Source organism: Fundulus heteroclitus, chromosome 15 (assembly GCF_011125445.2).
Source record: "Fundulus heteroclitus isolate FHET01 chromosome 15, MU-UCD_Fhet_4.1, whole genome shotgun sequence".
Lineage (NCBI taxonomy): Eukaryota > Metazoa > Chordata > Actinopteri > Cyprinodontiformes > Fundulidae > Fundulus > Fundulus heteroclitus.
The window spans coordinates 5564776-5591799 of record NC_046375.1 but is presented as its reverse complement, the minus strand read 5'-3'; the positions used below and the strand labels follow the sequence as shown (position 1 = coordinate 5591799).

Sequence of the window (27024 nt, the reverse complement as noted above, 5' to 3'; positions counted from 1 at the left end):
TTAAGCATGGGAAAAGTGTAGGAGCTCCCATCAGTCAGGTGGCTGGCAGTGTGAAGCAACGGGTGGGGGAGGGGCAGTAGAGCAGCATACCTCACACAGCCAGAGAAAACTGATCATTCCAGCATTTTTGTTCTGGCATCTTATCCAAGGGCTTTAAGCCAGAAAGATGATATAATGGAAAATATTAGCGGTTTTGAGACTGTAGCTTTTTAAAACCTTAGCACCAAAAATTGGCCCATGTCGCCTCCTCATGGTGGACTAATGTTTCATTAAGAGGTTTGTATCACCTGTAAGGCAGGTGTATGACCAATAGTTTAGCTGATACTTAATATACTCCACATTAAAGCTCACAAGAGCTGTTCAAAATATGAAAATAGCATATATTTACCTTTTTTGATGTTTAAACACCTACTTCCTTTCTTGATTTATTTATTTTTTTGTCTGGGGGGTGTTTATTTTGCATTAATAGCTTAGAATAAGTTTAGAATGTCTAACCTTTCAAATGTTTTAAGTATTCAGAAAGAGATCATTACATCATCTTGTCTAATGGCCTCTTTTTTAGTTCAATTCACTTTTTTTCCGGTTCATTGGCGGCTGTCAACTTTAACCTGTGTTCTCACACAAATCTTCAGGCAGCTGACCCACTATTTAAATTAACATGGCTGTCTGCAGTGTTAGGTTTGTCTTTAATTGCCTTCCTAATTCAAAAGAGTGCACTGTATATCGCTCACTATTAGACAGGAAGATGAGATTCTTATGTTTGCTGCTGGAAATGGAAGTCGAAATGCTTTAGTAATCATTACTTGTTTAAATTACCGAAGTGTAAATTTTTGAAATTTCTTTGGAGCCGTTATTTTTCAAGGTGCCTGTTTCCATATTAATCAAAGCAGATGGAACATTTTCATAACCCGAGTAAATGTCATGCATCGCTTTTTGCTGTTGTCGCTGATTATTGGCAGACTTAATCTCTAACATTGTGAACGTTGAGCCTGAAACACGGCGTTCCTGTAAAACTGTGGCTGCAAATATCCAGGCTGTTTATATTTGGTGCTGCTGGTGGAGCGCTACATAGTCTGCATGCCTCGCCTCGCCATGCTGTCCAGAGCAGAATCTCTCTGTCCGTCTTTTAGTCTTTTTATAAACCTTTGTTGCTGAGTGGCGCTCTGACTCACTCAGATTTTATACTTTGCCACCACATTACCAGCCAGTCTACAGTCAATGTGATATAGCATTAAGACATAAGGCCCTACTAATACCTTTGTAATATTTAATGCCAACTTTTGCAAATATGAATTCTAATGTCATCTATAGGAGCTGTATTCAATGAAATAACGTTGTCCAACTAATGGCAGTCTAAGGAGGTAATCAGCAGTTGTTGTTTCTTGTCGTATTATTCTAATTGATACCTTCCACCTGCTACTTCTACTTTATTATCTGTGCTGTTTTTTGTTATTGTTTGTGGTAATTAATTATAATATGGCAATTAGTCTGTATTATGGGCTTTAACAAAATGGCCACTCTATTCATCCCATGCTAATAGACTATCCACTCTCTGCTAAGTGGTTCTGCTTTTCAATTTTCTGTCCATAAACATCCATTTAAAACATAGCTGAAAAGCCCCTGCAAGCCCCAACCTCGTCGGCTAAAACACTGAGTCATAAGCTGCCTTTCAGGGTCTGACAAGAATATAAGTGGTCCTGCACAAGAGGTATTTAAAAAAAATCAACTAATTAATTAAGTCTGATCCAGTGCCACGTAGCCGTTGACAATTTAGCTACTTTTATTAATGTCATGATTATATTTGTTGCTGTTATTTAACTAACCGCATTAGAAATGAGTGATAACTGGAAAGGAAACAGTTACCACCTTTAACCCTTTTAAAAACATATAAGGGACACCTCTTTAAATACAGTTTTATGAGAAGATCACATAAATTTGAGGGGACCAGACCATTTAAAACTTAAAAAGTAATCAGTGGGACCCTAAAATCAATTATAAAAGGGAATGGGAGCCTGTAGAGAGAAGCCAGGATTGGAGATGTGGATTCATGTCTTTAAGTACTCATTGAATGATGAGCTGCTGCATTCTGGACAATTTGAGATAACACTGAAAAATGTCATATCCTTCATTATTTTACTTTCATTTTGTGCAAAGCATTAGTACCACTGGCAGCAAAACAGATGATGGTACCACCATCATTCTGTGTTCTTAGATTTTAATTGATCTTGACCCCTGCAAACGTACTTCTTGATATTGACGTGAAAAAGCCCCATGTTAGTTTGTCATCATATCAAATTTCACAAGTCCATGTGTGCGAATGCATGTTTCCGTTTTTCAGTACTGTCATCTTCCTTGATCTGGATGCCTGCAGTCCATGTTGGTGTAAAACTCACTTCAGTGTGGTCAGTGAAACTGGTGCTCCAGGATGTTCCTTACCTGACTCCGCCAGATAGATTTGCTCCGCATATCCATCTGGAAACCTTCCGTTGAAGTAATTTTGGGAAGGGGCGAAAATACTGGTTAGCTGATTGGCCTATGTTGGTGATAGACGGGCCAAATGAACCAATCAGATTCGTCGTCGCACGTAACAGAGCGACGACGAAAACACAACCACAATCCAAGCTGCTCTTGCTGCTGCAGGTAAAGGCTCGTTAGCTCAGCAAAGAAATACTCTGTAATTCCGATAAAACTTGCTCGATAGCCACGCTAACGCTAGTTTCATCGGCTAAAGCCGCCATGTTCTTTAGACTGAACTGTCGCGCTTCCCGTTGCGTCACACCTCAACCCGCCTCAAAGCCAACGCTGATTGGACGTTCGTTTGGTGAACGGCTCCAAATTTTCTTTAACGGAGAGTAGCCAGACTGATCTGCGAGTGAAACCTTGAAAGCTCGCGAGATCAGGATGGTCTCACGAGGCTAGGATGTTCCATCTCTGGTGGTTCCTGGGTTATGCCTGAAGACTCTAAACAAAATCCTTTCAGCTGTTAATGACAGGTCAGACATTTTTAATTTGAAAACAGCTGATTGATTTAATAGGACGGTGATCCCACATATAGCATGGTTTTGGAATGAAGCTACCGTTACCTGCTGGAATGGCTGAACAAGACTGTAAAAGTGTGATTTATTTATTTAATTATTTGATTTCTTTAGTTTCAGCTACTTTAATGCGTGAAACAAGACTAAAATGACTTCAGTTGATTGACGAAAACGATACTCTACGATATTCTACTTGAAATCAACACCTTTTCAGCCAGATGAAAGTTTATTAAATCATATTTTACCCCATTCTGTTTTGAATTTCCTCAAGACAGAATCAGCATCTGTCCAAGTTTAGTGTTCAAAATTTATGAACTACTCCAGTAAAAGAGATTATTTAAATTTAGAATCAGACTTTAGCCTGTTGGCAGCCAAATGAGATTTTGGGCTCCAACAATAGCCCAACACTTCATATGACAGCTTTATGGGTGCACAGAAATGTTGATGACTGAATCAAGCCTAAACAATTGTTTTTGATCTATTTTGATGACTAAAATTACATGAACAAATTTGCTGGAAAAATAGAAACAAGTCAAGCATCCCAAGAATGTTCTTTAATTCAAATGTAATTCTCATATTGTATGTGAAATGTGTAAAGATGGGCTTAAAATTTTAGTATTTTTGAATTTGAATTGAATTTACAATATTTTCTACACTGGTTGATTGTCATAAACAGCTGTTTAACCTTCGTAGGGATGCCTTCACTACAAAAAAACAGCACATGGGGATACTATTACTCGTCAGGCACCTCAGAAAACATTGTTTTCCAAAACAGTCTTCAGAGAAACTGTAGAGATGAGTGGAGCCTCAGATGAAACACCATCATGTCTTATGGTTTTGGCAGATTATGCAAAAAATACAAAGGAATGTCTGTTACCAACACTTTTTTATACTGTCTTGTCTTGTCAGATTTCTCTGGGGAAAAATGATGGCCCAAGTACTGAGAATAGAAGTAAAAATTGTCTGTAAGTTGTAAATGTTTGGAATCTCCATCACAGTTATCCCCAAATGTTTCTGTTAGCAGCAGAGTTGATGTGTTGGGCGCAGGTAAGTGTGAACTAAACCCATCAAACCAGGAGGTGTTTACTTGTCACAGCTATTCAAAGGAAATGTTTAGGTCCTCACCTTGTAACACCCAAAACCTGCCCTGTACTGGCGATTGTTCGGGTCGCAAAGAAATTAGAGCTACACACAGAAATCCACTTAATCAAATGGAACATAATTGAATCGAAAACAGCAGAGAGCTAAACGCGGGAATTCATATCACAAATAAAACCAAACAAACACCAACACTTCGCTGGATCCCTTATCCCCTGCTCTATCAAAAAAAAAGGAGATTGATTCCAGTATAGTTTGCCACTTGATTGGGAAGATGTACTTCTGACACAGCACACACTAAACAATCAAATGCAGACACACTCCAGCAACATGCGTACACACACACACACACAGAGAAACTAATAAACCAGTTCTATTGAGTACCAAGGAGGGTCAGTGGTAATAACGGCGTGCTCCTCTTGACTCTTTCTCTCTCTCCGTTCTTTCTTTTCCCTCCTCTCTAAATTCAATTCTCTTTTCAATGTGAAGACCTTTCCACCCTCTCCATCTCACTTGCCTTCCTCTCGCTCTCCCTTTGCTGACTTTCTCTATCTTTCTTCCTCTTCTTTCATCTCAATTCTCCTTTTCAGCATGTAGAGCTTTATTTTGGCAAAGGCTCTTTATTTGGGTTTAGTGGCTCTTGTCCCTGTGCTGCACTCTCAGGTTAATGTGTTTTCCCACATCTGAAGAGCCTTCAATTATTATTCAAAGTCTGAAAAAGCCGAAATAATAATAATAAAAAAAAAGATCTTCGAAGGGTTTGACGGTAAACACCTTTTCAGCCCGTCGTTACATCTTAAAGCTTATATTTTTCTCGTCTCGTCTTTTTCCTCCCTACGTGGATAGTGCCGATTTGTTTTACCAAAAACAAAGAATCTTACCAACTTAGATTAGAAGATTGCACGAAACCTGGATGTTTTAGGAGTGACCTGTAGGTTTTAGATGTGTCCTTGTTTTAACACGGCAGATTCGGATGGCTGAATTAGCTCCGCAGCAGTTAGTCATGCTAATGACTCATTCATTTGATCCAGGTGTTGTGAACGAGAGAAACATCTAAAACACGGCCAACGTGGAAAACCCGACTTTAGACACCTCTGAACTATGATGTTGGACTCCACATGCTTTAAATCCGGAATTCTATGGAAATCAGGAAGATGGTATAGGGTTCTGCTGTGCAAACACAGCTGATATAAAAATTACTCTGTTCCTTAGTCCATTAACCTTATTAACAATTTAAGACAGTCAGACTTGAGTAGCTTGAAGAAGGTGTTTCAGGGGAATGGGTGGAGAGATGGCCGAATGCTTATGTTATCTTTTTTTATGTTGTAGACAAAGAGGGCATCAGGACCCCCTGGGGGAATCGTGAGATGATTTGATGCTGATGATTAAAAAAGATGTAGCATTTCCTTATTTGTGAAAACGATATCAAAGTATCACCTTACAAGATGCTCCACATCCCTCACATCCACTACAAAAATATTACTTTATTGTTGTAAAGTTACGACTTTAGTCTCATAATCACAATCGCTGGCACGGTTATTCTCAGGGTCGCAGGCTGACATTTTTGGGAACCCTGTTGTTAACAATATGTTGTTTTGGGTAAAGCGGTTGTTTGCCGTGTCCAATAGGAATTTCTCCTAAGAGAGACAAATAAAGATTGTTTAACTTTAATACACTGGTAGGAAGGATATTTTGCACTGATCGTTAGTGCAACAGGCAGTGTAGTTTTGTTTACCTTAATTTTCCACACATGTGCAACAATCTTTTTTCACAACCAATAGTGATTTTTTTTACGTTTCTTTAGTTTCTCTGTCATTGGCGCTGATGCTGCCCTGTCAGCCGACATAAGAAAATGTAATTCCTAAACCCTAGCATTCATCCATTCAGTTGAAATTAGCCAAACCTATTATTCCCTTGAAGTTATTTGTTGTTCTGTTTATTTGTTTGTAGCCCTGAATCCCATTCTCTCCATGTTTCTGCTGTCACCCAGATGTTCCAATGGGTACTACGGACAGCCCACTGTACCAGGAGGATCCTGCCAACCCTGCACTTGCAATGGCAATCTGGACCTATCTGGATCTGATAGCTGCGATCCGATCACAGGCCAGTGTTTGAGGTGTCGCCAGGGTTACGATGGCCTGACTTGTGACAACTGCGCAGAAGGTTACTTTGGAGATGCCATCACATTAAAAAACTGCCAACGTAAGCTTTTTTTTTTAAACCTAATGCCAGCAGTTACATAAAGCATGTGTCTGTGTGCTTATATATATATATATATATATATATATATATATATATATATATATATATATATATATATATATATATATATATATATATATATATATATATAATACTATTTGTAAACTTATCTCAGCATATCTTGATTTATTTGGATAAAAAACATTATCTTGCTTGATGTATCAATTGATGTGAAACTGTACATTGTCTGTTACAGGCTTGATAACTAATTTTAGATGGTATGCTTAGTCATTTTAATGGGTTCATAAAATATGATCATATGCATCACAGGACATCACTAACAACTGGCTGATTTTGGCTATTATTTTTGGCTATATATCTTGGGTATTATTTTGCTTATTTTAGTGTCCCCTCAAGCCATTGGCATATTTGCACAGTGTTTTACTGGTGTAGGAATAGATGATGCCTGAGGTAAATAACTCGACAGCATTGTCTTCTTATGCATCTGATTTTGTAACATACATATTTTTTATCACCAACTCAGCTGGACTGCTAGACCACGAGTGTCATATATTTGAGTCAGTATACATTTTGAACATATGCACCACCGTAATATATGCAATTGCCACCCAAAAGTTGCAGAAATGACCCGATAACAACCTTACTAATTCTCACGCTACTTTATGCAGACGCTCTATCTGAGCTAATGATTATCTCCCATCACTATGGTGAAGGCATGGAGTTGTAGCAATGAATCAAAGTCCAATAATTATTTGATCACCAGGGGGCAAACAGACTGTAGATTAAACTTTCAGACATTAGGAGGGAAAATTGGATTGTACAAGGTGATTCCACAAGAGTACATCATAAGTGACACAGGTACTTCAAAGACAGGATAGTTCGTATTTAAATTGCTAAATTTCTTCACATTGTAACTCATACAAAACATTTTTCTAGATCAGGGTTCCCAAACTTCTGTACCCCCAAAATAATAGTGCCAGAGACTGGTGCCATTATTTTCATGAGTGTGATTGTTTTTTTTTTTTTACGAAAATAAATTAATAATTTTGCAAGAACTCTTACAAAAAACGTACAGCCTTCCCCCTCTATTATAATGCGTAATGTGTAGCATCTTGTAAAATTTGATTATACTTTGATATTGGCTCCACAAATAAATAAATGCTAAATCTTTTCAGCACATCAGCATCAAATTATCTAGTTACCCCCAAGAGATATCTCGCTGACCCCCACTTTGGGAACCCCCTGTTCTAGATAACCCAACATGTATGCCTAGAGAAGAAACTGGATGACAGTGGCTGCTAATGCTAATTCTGTTCTCATCTGGGACGTGTTAAAGACAAAAATAACCAGCAGCAGTTCAGAAGATGAATAGAAAATATTTTTGCAGCAGAACATTTTATCAACATAGGCAGTGCTGGCTCACGTTTCCTGTCAGTTGTCCCCTTAATTAGAGAAGGTACCATGTATACCAGTGGGAATGCCCTGTCCTTAATGAGTAATTAAAATGCAGTAAACGTTTTAATGTACAGAATATAAGAAGATGGTATTTCAAAGTTAGTTTGATTTGTATCAACATCATTTATTTGCAGTCCTTACAAAGTCTGTTGCTTTATTGGCTCCCTTATTTGCTGTCAAAAAAAAAAAGACTGTGACCACTATAGCCCGTTCCCCAAGATTAAACCCCAGCACATTAACACTAAAATAGTGAATGCAACTTATAACTTATACCAACTGAGCTGTTTGTCCTGAGACTGCAAACCAGTCATAAGAAGCCCTTTGAAGAACCTGTAATCAGAAACATACACATTGGATCTTAGGGGCAGATAAATAGCTTCTCACGTTTTTCTTCTCTGTTTGTTTTTGTAAAGAGCGCCAAGAGGGCAGAGTTGTATCCCAGCAGGGGTGTTGCACTGAAGAGCACTTGGTCCTTAAGAAACTTACCTGAAATTATTTAAACGATACCTTAAATAGTCTCACTAAAACACCGAGTAGATGATACACCATCTGGAGTGTGGATGCGAGTGTGTCAAGTAGCAGCTGTGCCAGTAGGAGGTGTGATGTCGGAGCGGCCCCCGACTGCCAGCTGTGCTTAAAAGTGAGAATAAGAAACTATACCTGGGAGAAAAAAGGAAAGTGGAGGAGGGACAGCGAGGCAGCGAGAGAGAGAGAGAGAGAGAGAAGGCAGGAAACACAAATGTACAGATGGCACTTCTTCATGAAACTCTTCATTAAAGCTTGCTCTGTTGACAAAACTAGAAGCACGGGTAGCGAGACAGAAAGCCCCCACTGAGCAACAGACAGGCAGTGATAAACAGACAGAAAAGGATGTCAGGGCTGCACAAAAGCAGCTAGACAACCTGACAAAGGTTATTAATGGACATTTGATAGTTCATTGTTCTGTAGTTGTTTCCCCTCTCCACCCACCTAAATGGGTATTGATTAATCAGCCTGATCTATTGCTCTCCTGCAGTACTGATCAGCTGCTCGCGTCTTTGAGACGGAGGGTTGTTATTGATCCTGTACGAATGACAGAAGACCACCAAGAATTATTAAAAGACAACAACTCTCAATCTGCCTCTCTCTACCCATCACTCCAAGTCTTAATGAATTTTATTGATTGGAGCAGAAGAGTTCAGGCTGAGTCCATTTGAGTGCTATTAGAATGGGGGGGGGGGAATCCTTTTTCTTTCTTTTCATTCTTTGTACGTCAGAGATTTTGCCACTGGCCATTTTTGCTTACTCCAATTTGGACAGAAAATTGTTCCGTTTAATTCTTTTTGAAAAAGTGAAAAGAAATTGTTTGATATTTTAGAGCAAATCCGATCACCGAGCACTCTGTCTTGTGAGTAAATTTGAAGAAATTAACAACTTCGAGCATTTTTCGCACAATAGAATAAAATCATTTGAAAATTGTTGTGAATTGCTCTGGTAAAGGTTTCCCCATTCACAAGATGTAGGTGGACCTGTAGTAACTGAAAAATCCACACATGCTTCCTGTGGGGCTGAAGTTTTGAAAATGTTTTCAGCAGTTAAACTGTTTTACGGAAAGTTTGGGAAAACATATATAAATATATTTTTTTTAGTTTCTGTAAAATGAATAATTTATTTAAATAGAAAATAAATTACACTCGACATTAAGATTAAAGATGGTCTGTTTTAACCAGTCAACAAATAAATCACTAATGCTATACTGTGTATAGCAAATCAGAGCATAGGTCAATGATGTTAGACACAGGAAATAACTGCAAATGTACTCACATTTAGACCCCCTTATTTTTATTTCCGAACCCAAACAGCATTCACGGCTAAAAAGGAGTGAAGCAGCGACATGATTGCATCCAACCTGTAAGTGGTTGTGCAGGTCATGTAGCGTGTAGTGGGTCTTCTTTCTTGCATCAAGGGGAGACCCTAACGACCTGTTAAAAATGACGGCAGTAAACATAACAATTAATTGATTGCAACCATTAGAGGACTCTAATGGCTGTGGAGTCCTGTGGCATCACAGCCACTCCATCACCTGTTTAGTTTGCATTTTTACAAGTTTGTTACAGAATGCCAAGACACGTTCACACGCAGTCTTACTTATAAAGTCTAATTATGATACTCTGCATGACTTCATGTTTTTTTAAACTTTGAGCTTAAATCCCAGCTGATGAAAAATCACACCTACATACGCCAATCAACCACTCAGATACACAATTAAAAGCTCCAACATCACAGCTCCCATCTGCTGCACAAGCCATTAAAAGCATAAATGAGCGCGTGTGCGCGCACACACACACACACTCAAAAGAACATTATGTATACGCTTTGTAATAAAATTGGTGCCACACACAATATCACACGGCAAGGACACACATGGGTACTAGTCTGTTTTGCCTCCTGCTGTTGCTTCATCTTAAATGAAGAGCAGGCAGAAGGACGAATTTGATTGTAAGTTGGGAAAGAAAGGAGTTAGCTCGCTCCAGATGTCCACAAAAACACACACTTTGATACCCAGAAATATGGAGAAACTCTATTACAGTCTTCAGAACACGCGCAACATCCCACACATGAACACCTATTCAGCACTGCTATGTACTTGCATTTAGACGTGCATAAACACAAGCATATGCAAAGAAATGTGCCTGTATACGCTTGTCTATGCCTCTTATAGTCTCACACCCCCCTGGCACCACCTTTTAGGCACCATCTGGCTGTGAGTCGCTACAATGTAAGCCTTGTTATAGGATGAAATGTGACTTTCTCTTGTGTTACACATTTATTTTCAGTGCTTGCTCTCAAGATATGTTTCAGCTTGAAAGAAACGTTTGCTCTGTTATCCAGTAATGGACCATCTGGCAGATCAACAAAGTATATGCGCTCGTTGTGCGTCTGCCTTACATGCCGTCTTTCTCAAAAAGTAAACGGAGTAAGGTTTCATAACCTTACTCCGCAAAACCTTGCATGACTCTTTATCTGTATCAGTCTGGATTGGTGTCAAATCAATGTTTATTTTTAATGTTCGCTAAGAACAAGCAGCTATTGAAGCCAATGGGGAACAATGGAACCGGAAATATTTGGTAGGTGTGCTTTTGAATGCATGTAATTTTTAGGCTATTGACTCCCAAAATAGTCAAAAACTGTATCAAAAAACAGCTCTTAAAGGGTTTTGGAGTTGGAAGGAAAGACTCATGGACTTCACATTTCACTTCACATATGCAACTGATCATAATGATGAAATTATTAATATAGATTTTTTTTCTCAAGGTTTAAGGAGCTATGAGTGACCTATTGGTAAAATCTCACTCATAGCTCCTTATGAGTGAGATTTCACCAATAGGTGCGTTGTTAAACACTCTCTGTGGTCCAAAACAAGATGTGTGGCAAGCCACTCCTTTCTCTACCTTCAAAATCTGAGCACCGCCAGTTATCCATTTCAATTTTACATTTTTTTGCCAGAAAAAAATGCCCTAAATGTACTGTACGTAAGGATCATGGTAGGCAGCTCCCAAGCCCACCGGGCTGCATTGAACAATGCTAACTGTGTTAGCTGAGCTACCGGCTACTCGCCTCACATAAACAGTAACGCCTGGCCCACTGCGGGTCGAACTCCAACAATTAACCCGCATGCCAGTATTAGATCAAATCAACATATCAACACAAGTCTAACAAGACTGTAACACCAACAAAAACAAACGTTTGACGTCCCGCTGTTACTCACTTGTGTGCGGAGGAGAAAGCTAGCTCAAACTGGAGCTGCTTCTGCTCTTGAAATGCTCTTTACCTTGGAAACCCGAGGCCAATGTTAAGCCTTGTTTTGTGTCTGTCCTTATCTGACATCTTTGCCAAAGGCTGTTGTTCTTTGTCATAATAACCGGTCCTGATCGTTTGCGGGTGAACGTGGCGGTAGCATTTTAAGAAGAGGGAGGGGCTAAGCCCTGAGTGGCAGCTGTTCACATGGACATACATGCATGTGCAGCCGCCCCGGCTATGTAAACAAGAGACCGGAGAACCACACAGAGAGATGGTGTGTGACATCAAACCATATCTAAAGAGATGCATTTAGTTCTTCACAAAAGTATTTTTTTTAGTTCTTGCTATTTAAAATAATGAAATTCCGCTTATATTATATGAACATTTGCTTATATTTCATACCACAAATAAGTGTGGTGTGAATACCACATATGCCACTTCTGCTTAACCTGTCTTACTTAAATGTCACAGCAGTTACCTAACAGTGTTAAACTTTTGCTAAACTATGCATACACTTTGTCTGCACTGGTGTAGATCAAATCACTTTGGGATACTAGTTTGGTATACAAAAACTTTTAAAAATATTGAAGCTGTAAAATTGCTGAAGACTTCTGTTGAGCATGAGAAATTTTACCTTGGAAACCCAGGTCTAATCTATGGGAGGTAATTTCTTAAACCCCTTGTCCAACACATTCAAAGAGGAATCAACCTAGAAGTTATGTTGTTGTGATCTATTTGCATTTTTAGTTTTTCTCCCTCTTTTTGCAGCCTGCCACTGCCACACCAATGGTTCTGTATCAGACGTTTGCAACAAGGAGAACGGTCAGTGCCAGTGCAAAGAAAATGCAATTGGACGACAGTGCGATAAGTGCATGGTAAGCATTCTTGTCTGTAATAGTAACTGCTATGACAAATGTATTAGGTAGAGAAGCGCTGATTAGAATTTTGTGGTAACCACTTTTAGTGGATTATGATTTCTTTAAGGACAATACAGTAAACATAAGAACAGTATTCTAACTATTTATTCTAGCATTCCTGCTTTTAACAGCCATCAGTTATTTAAATCAGGAGCAGAGGTCACAAATTTTCACTATTTCAAACTTGACTGAACAGTCTTTAGTTTTCTCTATTAGCAATTTTCACACTTAGCATGGCCAGTATTATTGAAACAGCAAAATGTTAACTCTGAGGTTTCCAAGAGGTGCCCAAAATGTTCTAATCCAGCAAGTTCCATGACAGATGGACAAAAAGCTCAAAAGGACAAAACAGATCAACTGTGCTTCTCTCCAATCAGCTGTCGCTTTATCTGCTGCCAGTCTCGCTCAAGCTTGCTGGAAAGGCAGCTTGAATGAACCAAAGACCTGCTTCAACAGTTCACAGAAAATACAGTTTTCTTTTAAATTGCTTTCAACTTCCATTTGGTTCTCCTGAAAGCCCGTTGATTGTGATAATAGTTAACTTTGAGTCATCTTCTATCACTAATTGTGGTCAGACTAAAGAGTGTTGTTACCGCACTCGTAGGAACAGATTGTTCACTGATCAGAGAAAAGGGCGTATTCCTGAGTTTGTGACAGCCTGGTCACTCGTTGGGGTCTGTCAATCTGAAAAGTTTCCAAAACCACTGAAACAAATTTCTAGTGTTGGAGCTTTTTCAAACTTTTCACCACTTGATATTCCATAAAGCATTCTTATTCATTTTCTTTTTTAAACAAAAATGGATTTTTGATTATGTACAATGCTTTGGAATTGTCAATAGTCCTAAATTACTCCATGTTCTGATTTTCCAAATATTTAGATTTTTTTTAATATTCTATCTGCTGTACTGTTAGCAATAGCTGAAAGAACAGTCACCCTCTCACCATTTAAAACTATTTTTTTTTATTGTTTTTAGCTGCACAACACTACATTTAGTCACACAGCTTTTGTTTTAAAGTGTTGCTGTTGTGTCCAAACAGTTTTATAATAAACCAACCTTTTATTCAGTAGTCGTGAATACTTGACCTTGCAGTTATTTCTGTCTTTTTTTTTTAGTTTATCCTCTCTTCATTTTCTTGATTTTACTTTCACTCCTCACCTACTGTCACCGGTACTTTGCCCACCTCCCGTCGATCGATCTCGATTGTGATTGGTCCAGCCTAACTGCTGGTGGGACGCTGAGCTTCAGGAGTGTATGGCCTGTCGCTGCAGTCCGTACGGCGCCATCTCCCAGCGGTGTGACGACGAGGGCCGCTGCAGCTGCCGCCCCGGCTTCGTGGGCCGACGCTGTGACCTTCGTCGCCTGGGTTACGAAAGGCGGGAAACGCGGCGGCCTGTTGAGCGCGTTCCCATGGAAGCTGTGCAGCAGAGGTGGGGGGGGACCTCCCGCACAACAGGGGGTTGTCCCAGGGGAGCGTACAGGCCTCAGACGGGGGTAACACACCCTGCATGCGGATGGGAGTGGTCGTGTTTGAAGCAGCATGGGTGTTTTGCTTTTCATCTTGTGTGGAAAAACGGGATGTAGAGTCTTTATTTTTAGCTGGGAAATAAATGTGCAGAGTAATCTCAGTTGTGTTTAAAACGTTGTTTGTGGTAAGTATTTGTGCTTTTTTGTAATAACGCATGTTTCTTGACTTTTAATACCCAAAAAGGGCATCTTGATGCGTGCTGCGTGGTGTCGATATTTCAGTTTAAAACATTTTGAATAGAAGTTTGCTTTGGTGTTTTAATTGTTAGAGCCACAAATTTAAGAAGAGCACACACATATTAACACACACATTAAGAAGGTAAATTGTTACTAGTAATCTGTTTTAGCATTATTAGCCTAACTTATATGCTTTGATTGCAGAAAGAGCTTTTATTTGCTGTGTTTTATCTTTTATGCTTTTAACCCTCTTAACCTGCCCTCGTTTTTTTTTTTTTTTTTTTTTTTTTTTTTTTTTTTTTTTTCCAGCCTCAGACTCACGGCATCACGACAGGTGGAGTGTGTGTTCCGTGTCACTGCAACTCATTCGGTTCAAAGTCATTCGACTGCGACGAAACGGGTCAGTGTCGTTGTCAGCCAGGTGTCTCTGGACCCAAATGTGACCGATGCGCACGAGGATTCTTCAACTTCCAGGAGGGTGGCTGCACACGTAAGATGAAAATTTAACTCACCTTCCAAAAAGGAAGTTAAGTCTCACTAAAAAAGAAGCGTCTTTGTGCTGTTCGTTCACAAAACATTATCTCCAGTAAAATGATTTTCTGGTGTTAATATTTTAAGATTGTTTCTAAGTTTTTGGTTATGCAATACTTGCATCCAAATAATAGTGTGCCTCCTATACGTTTTATGTAATTTTCTTTTTTTTACATAAAATAAAACGAAAAAGCAAACCTCTACCTTACCAATGCTCTTCTAGTCTTCAATATGCCTCAGCTTCACCTGAACATACAATGTTAGTCATGAATCAAATTAAATGACCATTTTGTAAATGTGTTTCTTGTTATATGTTTAAACTTTTTATTGGAGAACAAAATTTCACAAAAGCAAAAACTGCAGAAAAGAAATTGAAGGAATATAATACATAAAAGACAATAATGGATTGAAGAAAGTGGTTATGTTAAGAGACAATACTCTTTTATGTGTAACAAAGCAACAACAGTTTTTTACAGTTGCTATAGCAAACCGACCGTTATAAATATACAGTAAGCACTGCAATAGCACATCACTAAGGCTACAGAAGGACAAGCATACAAGTGTTTCTGACAAAGTTGGTCCCAAAATAATCATGCAAAGTTTGCACAGAGTGCCATTTGAAGTCAACGCATCAAATGCCAGATTCAGCTTTTTTTATTTGATTATTGATAGAAATCATCACGATTCCTAGGTTTTCTCAGTTGTGGAAAAACATTTATACTGTATGTTAATGTTAGAAATTTCTGGCTGTTGTGTATTTTCCTTTTATAAGTTGCATGAATGTTGCAGAAAGTTAGGTTTGATTAATTTTACAGTTTGAATAAAACTCACTAAGGCTACGTTCACACTGCAGCCTGAAGTGACCCAATTCCCTTTTTTTTTGCCCAAATGAGACCTGGATCGGATCTTTTCATGACTGAACAACACAGATTGGATTTTTTTCAAATGCGACCCAGGCCACTTGGATATGTGGTCCTAATTCGGATACGTATCTGATCTTTTCAAATGCGACCTGTGTCTATACGGCCGGGTCGCATTTATCCGACCTGTACGTCACTGATACTCGACAAATGTCACTGTTCTGCGTCCCGCTATGCAGAAGTGGGAAGAAAAACGACACACATGGCGGACTACAATGAGGAGAGCAGTCAATGGAGAGAAAATAAATTAAAGATCGCAAAATGCGCACCAGCATTATAATCCATGTTTACTTCCGCAAACACTGAGCACACTTGCTACGTGTGACGTCATCGCGTCCTTGAGTGCGCTTACGGGACACTTAAGTTGTATGAATGCAGTTCACACAGGAGATCACATACAAGTCGCATAGATTTGGAAATGTGAACGACCACGCAAAAAAATCTCATTTCACAAAAGAAAATTGGAATTTGAGCATTAAAGCCTGCAGTGTGAACCTAGCCTTAGTGTTTTTGTTACTTTATTAAAAGATATAATGACAAAGTTATTGCAGCCAATTTTCTTTTAATTTCACATCAAAATATTACCGGTCAGAGGGTAAACCTAAGCCACAGCAAGAAGAAGCTCAAAGAAAAGGTTCTATTAGAAGCTGTAGTCGAACTGTTAATTTCTTTGGGCTCCATCAGTTTTTATTTGCCAAAAACCCTTCAATCTGCTTCTCCTTTCTACTGCTTCCAAGTCATGACACCCGTTTCCTATTGTTGGTTGGCCCAGCTTTTTCCACTTACCCAGTCAGTGTGCCAATGGTAACTTGAATGACCTTTTAAAGATAAACTGTGAGATTGTTGAATTTGACAAAGGTAATACATTTGAGTTTTCTTTTAATTAACTTTCCCTGATATTTTTAAACACGTCCTGTGCCTTCTACAGTGCCTCGTACAATCCTCTTTTTAAATGTTCTTCAGTGATGCTGCTCTTGTTGCTCTCCTCTCTCACAGCCTGCCAGTGCAGTCATGTGGGAAACAACTGTGATGCAAATACTGGACAGTGTATCTGCCCTCCCAACACAATCGGTGAGAGGTGTGACCGCTGTGCGCCCAACCACTGGGGCCATGATATCACAACTGGATGTAAGGTGAGATGGTTTATGAATCAAAAGAGCAACTTTGGCAAAAACTCATTGTGGTTATATGGCTATATAACATAAAAAAATTGTTGCAAATGCCAAAATAAATCTATATCCCTTAAAGCAGCTGCTGTTTAACTGCAAACCTTTAATTGTAGCAAAAGACTATTACATGTTAGAGGCCTGAACATAAAATCGCTGTGGCCCAGTTTGGCAGCAGATTATTTCAAAGAAATCATCAGGGTTTGGAATGACCCAACAGACAATGAAAAGACATCAGAACGGTGTCAAACATAGTAAGCAAAAATATGGTTCTCCAAAACTGGAGGAAACTTTTTTTATGATTTCTACAATACACACACAACCATGATGAATAAAAGCTACATGTCTTTAAATTCTACAGATTGCCTGTTTTGTGTGCATCTAGACCAGTGGTCACCAACCTTTTTGAAACCTTTTTGATACATTGGATTTGTAATGCACTTCATATTTATATAAATCCCAAAGTGCTACATAGTAAAACAAGTAAGTGCTAAATAAAAACACATGGAGAGCATATAAATATGTTTTTAATGCTTTTGTAATTTTTTAAATCTATGTAAATACAAGTAGGACTAAAAAGGAAGAGCAACTGAATAAAATGGCATTTTAAGCTCACTAGAGGTTTGTGTTATTTTTTTTAACAGGCATGTGGGCACCACATTTGGTCCTTGGGGGCTACCTAACCCATGTTGGGGACCCCTGATGAAGGATTTGTGATAACTCTTAGTTTATTCTAAACTTTTAATCTTCGTACAATGAATGGGATGGTCAAGGTTAGATTTAAACATTTTTACAGCTTTATATAAATACCAGATCTACTTACAGCTTGTTAAAGGCTGTTACTAAAAGCCACAGTAGCCTAGAACTATATACAGACAATATAGAATCACAAAACTTCACTTTAACGATTCAGCCTAATTAAAGTTGTTAGTATAGTTTTCCATGTTTTTTTTTTTGTTCTTTTTAAATTAGTGCATATTTTTACAACAAAGTATGTCGAAACTAACATTTTCATTTCACTTTTGTTTTGAAACACGTATAGAAAAAAAGGTTAACATGTGATCTTTTTTTGTGTTTATGGAAAAAGGAGTGTGGCTGCAATGCGATCGGCTCAGTGACCCAGCAGTGCAACGTCAACACGGGCTGCTGCTCCTGTCGCGATTCCTTCAGAGGGGAGAAATGCGATGAATGTAAAATCGGGTACAGAGACTTCCCTCAGGTAAAAGGTCAAGATTAAAAATCTTTAGTGCAGTACTGCTACTGTAAAATGCACTTTTTTCCACTTTTGAAACATAATAGAAAACTAATGATAAGGTTTATTCTTTAGGAACCATTAAGTTTTGGCAGCAATACCTTTGTATAGAATATTGGTGGGGATTTTTTTTACAGGTGGGACTAAAACAAGGCTTGGATTAAAGACAGGGACACTTTAAAAAAAAAAAAAAGAAGTAACTTTTTTATACAAGACAAATAATGGATACAACTTGTTTGGTGAAGTTCTTAAGTCTACAAATTAAAGAACCTTGAGTCAACTTTTCTGTGTAGATTATGTTTAATTAATTGAAACATAAAGTTGCAGAATTACCTCGCTGCTAAGCTTATGTTAACAGAACCCTGGCATTGTCTGTTTTCACATTCCCACAGTGCATCCAGTGCGAGTGCAGCGCTGCAGGATCAGACAGCCAAACCTGCGACCTGGAGAGAGGAGTGTGTGCCTGTGCAGACCGAACAGGAAAATGTAGCTGCAAGGTAAATCCTTACAGGTTTGCTCTCTGCTTCTGTTGGCCACCTCCATGTTGTTTCATGGCATCACACTGCTGATCTTCGCTTGGATTTACTTTACATAAAGACAGCTTTAAGTCTTTGAGTTTATACTTATGGAAGCTAGAAATAACAAGACATGTAATAAACTTTAAATGTGAGTAAAATGTAATATCAGTAAGAAGAGGCTCAAAAGTATATAAAAATGGTATTTGCTCCTTTGTCGCTTTTAGGAAAATGTGGAAGGGCACAACTGTGATCGCTGTAAATCGGATACATTTGGACTATCTGTGAAAAATCCACTTGGCTGCAGCAAGTGCTACTGTTATGGACTAACATACTCGTGCACGGAGGCACAAGGACTTATTAGGATGTGGGTGAGTATTCAAATTTAACTTGTAAGTCTCATTTAAGTAAAATTAGCATAGCTATACAACACATTAGACATCATAAGGCATTTTTCCTTAGAAAATATTTAAAAGATTCCAGTAACACATCATCATAGTTGTAAGAAATGTCTGTTTTTGATACAGTACAGACAAAAGGGCTCACCACTCAGGGCACCCATAAGCACCGGGGGAATAAACGTTGTTAGTTGAGCCACTGAATCATTGGCAAGACTTGAAAGTTGCTAAACTAAAGGGCTACCCCAACTTTTTGAGAAATATGGACTACATCCAGCACAAAAACTAAATCCTTATGTTGCTCAAACCTCAGTTTTCTCTCAAAATACTGTGATCAAACCTTTGTTTATGGACACGCGATAAATCTATAAAGTTGTTCTTTCTTTAAACTTTTCTTCTGATGGGGAATTTAGATTTGTAATGATCATTTATTATATAATCGTGAGAATTGCAATCAAAGTGTATGAAATTGCACGTGTCCAAGATGTGAGGGAGTAGGAAAAGATTAATTACAGATAAGTTTACATTTGAGGCTAGGTACATTTCTTGAAAAAAACATCACGTAAATTGTTGTCCTTAGCATTACATTTGTGTTCACCTAAAGTTGACAAGAGCAGGATTCAGGGAGGGAAAACTGGTCAGAGAAATGCATAAAAAATGGGAAGTTTATTGGAAAGACTCAGGGAGATTTTCTCTGAACCACTGAATCGTGAGATTACGCTAAGTGAAGTGGGAAATACAAGTGCCCACACACATCAAAACTTTGTACACACACTCATTCGACACAAGGGTCACATTTACACTGAAGCTCGTCGACACAGGATAACATACAGGTTAATGAAAAGAAACGCATGCATATAAACATTTTTCCCGTAAAAAAGGGAGTAAAGCACTGACCTATTGATCAGCCAAACTAATTGTAAAAATCACAGAATATGTTTTGTTTATTTATCCCAAATTTATGAATGAAGGGTGGTGTACATATGTATTCAGCCTTCTCTTCTCTCATACCCAACAATAAAATCTACTGGAACCAACCGCCTTCAGTAGTTACTAAAGTGCTTTGTGTGTAATCTAATGTCAGCATTAATACGGCCATTTTTCAAAGGCCCCAGGGATCTGTTTGAAAACCTTAGTAATAAAACAGCACTACGAAGATGAAGGAACACAACAGATCAGTATGGACAACGTTGTCGATAGATGTCTGTGTTACGATAGGTGTCTGTAACACAGTGTACCAAACAGAGTACAGTATTTTTCCCACTATAAGTCGCTTTGGAATATAAATTGCATCAGCCAAAAAATGTCAGAAAGAGGAAAAAAAGTATTCATAAGTCGCACAGGACCATAAGTTGCATTTTTTTTTAGAAATTTATTTCACAAAATCCAAGACTACAAACTGTCACTTAATCTGGTAAGGCAATTTATTAAATTACAGTCCACAACAGGCCGAATAACATGGAACATACCTGGGAAGGTGAATGGCGTAAATTAGCATACCAAGCCAGCAACCCGAACTAGCAAGTTACCAGCAGGGTTCTCTCCAGCGCATTTCAGCCCAACACTGAAAGTTGTCAAAATTACACTGGATTTAGACCCTGAGGGTAATAGTGCTGCATTCTAAGCTAACAGTATGACATAGGTCTTTAACAGTAACACAGAAAGGTCATTAAAGATCTTGAACGTGCATCAGCGAAGTTGTAAACTACCTGGACAGTTTAAGCTAACGCTAGCTGTTAATAGCTTCATGGACTGCCCAATGACGGGGGTTCTGTCGCGATCTGGGCTCCCCATTCGAGCCACACCATGCAACGCTCTGCTGCGTGAATGCACACTGACAGCAAAACAACATACAGATTTGTGCTCAGTGTTGGTTGTCTATAAGTTAATGTTTCAATTAATTTTTAAGTGCTGTAGGAGCAGCATATAGTTTTCACTAGAGTTAATGTCTAGAGCGCCCTCTTGCTGCTGTAGACGGTAATGTTTACTCGTTGGTGTATGTTGGTCAGTATGAATTACTATTTAAAACCATGTTATATATTTGGTATATGTCACACCTGACTTTAAATCGCAAGGTCAGTGACTTATAGTCCGAAGAATACAGCACTTCATCTAAAAAAAGAAAAGAGTATGGCATAGACGTAAACTTACGTAAACTTAAGACATAGCTGCCTGTCCAAATTGCAGGCCAGACAAGGATGGCACTAATCAGAGAAACAGCCTAGAGACCAGTAGTATGTGGAGAAGCAGCACAAGTGACATAATCCATATAAAAAGGACTACCAACACATACGCTGCTGATCAGAATTTAAAGGGGTCTCAGCAAGAAAAATAACTTTTTAAACCATTCAAAGTCTAGGAGCAGTAAAATAATCCAGATTTTTTTATTAACTCTGTGAGCGAAAGAGAACTCATATTTTCCAATTATCTTTTTAGCTGTTAAAGAATAGAGAAAATAGAAATATAATAGCCAATCCTATGATCTTGAATCTCGCTGTATTCAGTAATATGAACCTGGTTCGGCAGACTCTGTGGTCGAGGGGTCACACACTGGCTGTATCAAGCCATAGTACTTCTCTGGAGCCTGGAAAAGGGTAGGCGCAACGTTTTTTACAGGTTACAGGGGCCGTTCCACAGAGGGCCAGCCACAGTTTCATCTTATTGCAGCTTTTCAAGCTGTAGGCCGTGCTTGGGCTTGTTTGTGGCTAGCAAAGGGGGAAATGTTTTGCCCAAATCTCCTCGACGTTGGAATGGAAAACAGTCTCTTTTTTTTCTCCAGGATGGTAGGAATACATTTTCCTCTGACTCTTGAGAATCAGTGATCAGTCGGTTCTGCACATGGCACATTTTTCTCGAGCTAAGGGATGCCTGGAAAACACTCCTCCTTCTGATGTGTCTCTGGTTTGACAGCTGGAAACCTTTGTCTTCTGAAAATTGATATCATGTCAGCAAGGGCAACAAATCAGCAGCCATACTGTACTGGATGGTCTCAGTGTTTTTTTTTTTCTTCCCCAAGTCACCTCATTTAACCTTAACAAGATGGAAGGCATGTCTCCCACAGATTCAAGGGGAAAAATCCTCTGGAGTTTTTATATATTACATAATGCCACATTCAACCATGAAAATTTAAAACGCCCTGGAGTCAATCTTTCTTTTTGTAGCAGGAGGAGTTTAAAAATATAATTTCAAAATCCCATTATTAAACAAATCATCACTATAACTTACAGGGTAATTAAAGCTTTAACTTATGAGAACAATGGTTTCACATTTCTCTATTTGTCAGGTGAAAAGAAATGGTAATCATGATTGTAGGTCGAGCCTTTATCAACGTTTATTCCCTCACAATATGCAAAATACTGTAGTTAGCACTGCATTTGACTTGAAGGAGGAGTAATGTTGCATCTTTGTGTTTACGTTATTCTACTTATTGCTGCTGTTGGATAGAGACCTTTCCTAAATTGTAACATTTCAGGAAACGGAGGGAAAAAAAGCATATTTCTTCTGCACATAAATTCAGACTATTTGGTCAAGGTTACATTCTCCTTTTGATACTTTTCCTTTGAAATGTATCAATGAAACCCCGGTCAGATGTGAAGAGTGATCAATAGAGTAGGAGTTTGACAAGTAAACAAAAATGACTAAAAATGGAGAGCCACGGTTTTTGCCCAACAGCAACAGTATCTCAATTGTACCACTTTATATTTACACTCAACTTTGTTGGTCTATCCCCTACAATTTAAAACAGTTTGTTTGCAACATTCTGTGAAAGCAGTTACGTTTTTATAGTTTCACAAGACAATCCACCTCCTGACGCCTCATTTAGTTAGTTCTGCCTTCAATGAGTTTTATTCAGATGTTTTAATATATATATATGTATATGTATATATGTGTGTGTATATATATATATATATATATATATATATATATATATATATATATATATATATATATATATATATATATGCAGTGTTGGGTAAGTTACTTTAAAAATGTAATCCGTTACAGTTACAAGTTACTTTGTTTAAAATGTAATTGTAGTGTAACTTTTTCGATTACTTTTAAAAAGTAATGTAACTAATTACTTTTGATTACTTTTTGATTACTTTAAGGTTTTAATGAGTATTGACCCATGTTCAACATTTAATTTTTTAGAACTGAATGTGAACCTTAAAAAAGCGGAATTGGGAATTGACACTTGTATGACTCTATTCCTATATATCCATCAGTAGTTAAAGGACAAGAGTCAGCAAATGCAAATTCTGCCCTGTAAAACAATGACAGCACAATTGTTGCTGTATGATCTGAAGCCCCATTTGGAGCTTTTAAACAGGCTTTGAAAAACTTTGATAATTTGCTGCTGTAATATTATAGATTTTTTAGAATAAAAAGCTAGCAGATGTGCATAATCAAAAATAACAGAAATACAATTATAGAGCATTCAGTATTGTAAGAAAGCCCACACTGTTTCTGGATAAATACATTATTGTATGAGTTAAGTTCTGTTCCGTTTTCTGCCTTTTTCGTTGTAAAACTGAAATGTCCCATGCTCCTGAATGCACCATAGCTTTCCGACGCTCACAAATGCAACACTGAACGCTGAGTTGTGTAGACGCGCGTTTGATTTTCCGCTTAAGACAAAGTTTTGCAGTTTCACAACACACGTCGGCTCTCACGGTTTATTGTTGTGTGTAAATAACAAGAGGTGGCTGTCAACAAGCTTGAAGGCTGTCATTTTTGATGCGCTGCTTGAGCTGAAATAAAACCGTGAAACGTCCGCTCGCTTGCTGTTCTTTCAGAAGGCTCCACCAGCACAGGCTGGATCATCAGAGTGATAGAGACAAGGAGGAGCCGTAGCGGGAAACGGCGATACAAATATAAGAAGCAATAAAAATATATTTCGCAAAGGTTTTTCTTTATATTTTTTAAAAAATGTAACTAAATTTGTAATTCTTAATATTTTCGGAAGTAACTGTAACTGAATTACATATTTTCTCATTGTAACTGTAACGAATTACAGTTACTCTTTTTTTGTAATTAAATTACGTAACGTCGTTACATGTAATCCGTTACTCCCCAACACTGTATATATATATATATATATATATATATATATATATATATATATATATATATATATATATATATATATATATATATATATGTAAATATGTAAATATATAAAATCTCATACACATCCATTGCTGAACAGAGAGATAGCGTCAGAGGCTTGGGAGGATGAATCTATTTTTGAACTGGTCCACTCAACCATAATCCACAGTCAATAATAACCATGGATATTACTGAAGCAGTATTGAAAGATCAACACATAAAATTCAAAAGGGAGATTGAGAAAGAGAGGGTTAATTGTTTTTTTGTTTTTTTTATTTCTCCATATTCCAAATAGCTGAGGTGGTAGCCTTATATCAAAGAGCAAGAGAAAAGCTGAAGCAATACATTTCAAGTCATACCCAGAAAGAAATGAGATGCTCCTGCCTTACTTCTACTACAAACATCAATAACAACCTCAGGTCAAACTTCACTGTGAGAGAAACTTGTAAAAATCCATCGGTTCCTCAGAAGTTCTTCTGTTTTCTACAGTAATGCATTCTGGTGGATGCATTAAAAAAAATTGCGACCTTTTTTTATGAACTGATACTGTTGTAATGAAAGAGTCTTTCTTTTTTTCAAATAGAACTGTGGTGATGGCCATTTACTATTATGTGACAAAACCAGAATAGTAAAAATAGTAAATAGTATTGTTAGAAAATAAATGTACCTGATGAATATCATTGAATTCTAACTCTAATATGCTTCTCCTCTTTTATAGAAGAGAACTGTTATGTTCAAAAAAACATTCTAAGTAATTGAACTTACTTTTGTACACACACAACATAACTGAGTTTTGAAAGCAAAAAAATGGAAAAAAAAAACACAATATGATTATAGTACTACCGCTCTGTTTGTTAGGATGGATTTCAATTAAAAAAAACTCAATTCAGCTCCTCGTTTTTCAGCATGGTGTGTTTTTTGGAGATTATTGTTGAAACACAATTTACACAGTTACCTGCATTGTTTTGTGGTTATGGACGCTCAACCCTTTTTGGGCTCAATTCCATTTGAAGTTGAATAGAATATAGCTTAAAACAGTTGATGAAGGTATTTTATAGGCCAGTGTTGAAGTCCCTTATGTAGATTTTTACTGTTACTTTTATCTACATTAAGTTTCTTTTTCTGTAGTCAGCAGTGTGCTAATTGGCAAACAGAAATTCATTCTTTTCACTTCACAGCTGTAGTATAATAAAACTTCAAAGTCATAACTTCACTGGTTTTTTTTTCACCCTCCTCTTCCAGTTGACGCTGAGGCCAGAGCAAACCGTGCTCCCCCTGGTGGATAAATCCAACACTGTGGAGAGGAGGACAGGAGTTAGCTTCCAGCATCCTGAGATCCTGGCTTATGCAGATTTGGTCACGGCGACTCTGTCCGAACCGTACTACTGGAAACTGCCAGAGCAGTTCACAGGCTCTATGGTAAGAGCATGTTGCTTGTTTTCTTTGAAATGCAGCCTGTGCAAAATTCATTATTCAGCTCTGAAACATCAGACTATATGCAATAATGGTAATGTATGTCTCAATCAAGATTTTCTTTTCTTCCAACTAACAATCCGAGTTATTTAGGGCCCAGTCCGAAACTTCATTAAATTCACCGTCATGCAAATGCTAAAAAAAAACAAAAAACATTAATATTCCATCAGCATTACATAGTCTACATTAGTATTGATGTTGCATCCCACTGATCCCACTCACCTTTGATATTCCAGATACAGTTCATTGACTATTTGGTCCCAACTGGAGTTTCTGCCCGGTTAGCTTTAGTTGGTATTTATTAGCAGGTATTTTTGAGATTTCCTAAGTTTAACAATGTAAAATGGCTTTGTTTTATGTTTATTTATTTATTTCAACTATTGTTAATAGACTTAAGAGCTTGCCTCAGATCAAATTTTTATGGACCTGCTGACTTGGAATATATTTTGTCTGTTTCTTTAGATCACAGCCTATGGCGGTCAGTTGAAATATGCTGTATACTTTGAAGCCAGAGAGGAAACTGGCCCTTCATCCTATGAGCCTCAAGTCATTATTAAGGGTGGGCCCAACCACAATATTATAATAACACGGCACATTCCAGGACTTCAGATTGGTCAGCTCACCCGTCATGAGATCGACATGTCAGAGGTACAGTAAGGAAAATGTGGTGGGGCTGTCTTGTTTTGAGAGCATTGTTTTCTGTTGCTGTGCAGAGCTTCATAAAGTGCTGTGTATTTTACTTAAAATCTTCAAGACTACAGAGATACAATATCTCTCCATGTTTTTTTCTCTCCGTGTGTGAAGCATGAATGGAAGTACGAAGATGGCCGCTCCATGACTCGAGAGGACTTCATGGATGTTTTGTTCTACGTGGACTACATCCTAATAAAGGCATCACACGGCAATCTGATGAGACATAGTCGGTAAAATCTTAACACGCCATTTCATGGATATCTATTGAGGGTTTCTCATTGTTTATTGTGGGAACAATGCCTTGTTTTTTGTAACTGGTTTGCACCACCTTTTTATTAAACATAAAACCATAACCTTCTGCAAACGGTCTCATTCAGATAATATACATTCACCTTTAAGCAATCAAAAACCAGCAAACAAAGCTTGCTAACCTCTGTTTTTCAGGATTTCAGAGATCAGCCTGACAGTAGCAGAGGAAGGAACACCGACGGAACAAAACGAGAAAGCCCATCAAATAGAAAAATGTGACTGTCCAGCTGGATACTCTGGGTTTTCTTGTGAGGTAAGCACACATCCAAAACTCATTATCTGCAAATGAAATGTGTTTTATGCTAGCCTTTTTCTCTCATCAGGTGTTAGTCATTTACAAGACATTGTTTGATTGATTTATTTACTGTCAAAGTGGGATCTTCTTACATTATTATAACTGGTAGAATATGGCAAGAGGCTTTGTGATTAAATCATTAACATATTTCA

General features: G+C 38.0%; 1 protein-coding gene across 1 annotated transcript in view; it reads left to right on the top strand.

Annotated features, from left to right (window-relative positions):
• The window catches only part of lama2 (laminin, alpha 2), a 224905-nt gene that overhangs the window by 121106 nt on the left and 76775 nt on the right, over positions 1 to 27024 (top strand). The window contains exons 23-34 of the mRNA XM_036147259.1: positions 6124 to 6335; positions 12360 to 12466; positions 13726 to 14001; positions 14521 to 14701; positions 16659 to 16795; positions 17916 to 18047; positions 18473 to 18577; positions 18823 to 18966; positions 25345 to 25521; positions 26038 to 26223; positions 26380 to 26498; positions 26713 to 26830. Coding sequence (XP_036003152.1) covers positions 6124 to 6335; positions 12360 to 12466; positions 13726 to 14001; positions 14521 to 14701; positions 16659 to 16795; positions 17916 to 18047; positions 18473 to 18577; positions 18823 to 18966; positions 25345 to 25521; positions 26038 to 26223; positions 26380 to 26498; positions 26713 to 26830 — 1894 coding nt within the window. The remainder of the gene's footprint in view (positions 1 to 6123; positions 6336 to 12359; positions 12467 to 13725; positions 14002 to 14520; positions 14702 to 16658; positions 16796 to 17915; positions 18048 to 18472; positions 18578 to 18822; positions 18967 to 25344; positions 25522 to 26037; positions 26224 to 26379; positions 26499 to 26712; positions 26831 to 27024) is intronic.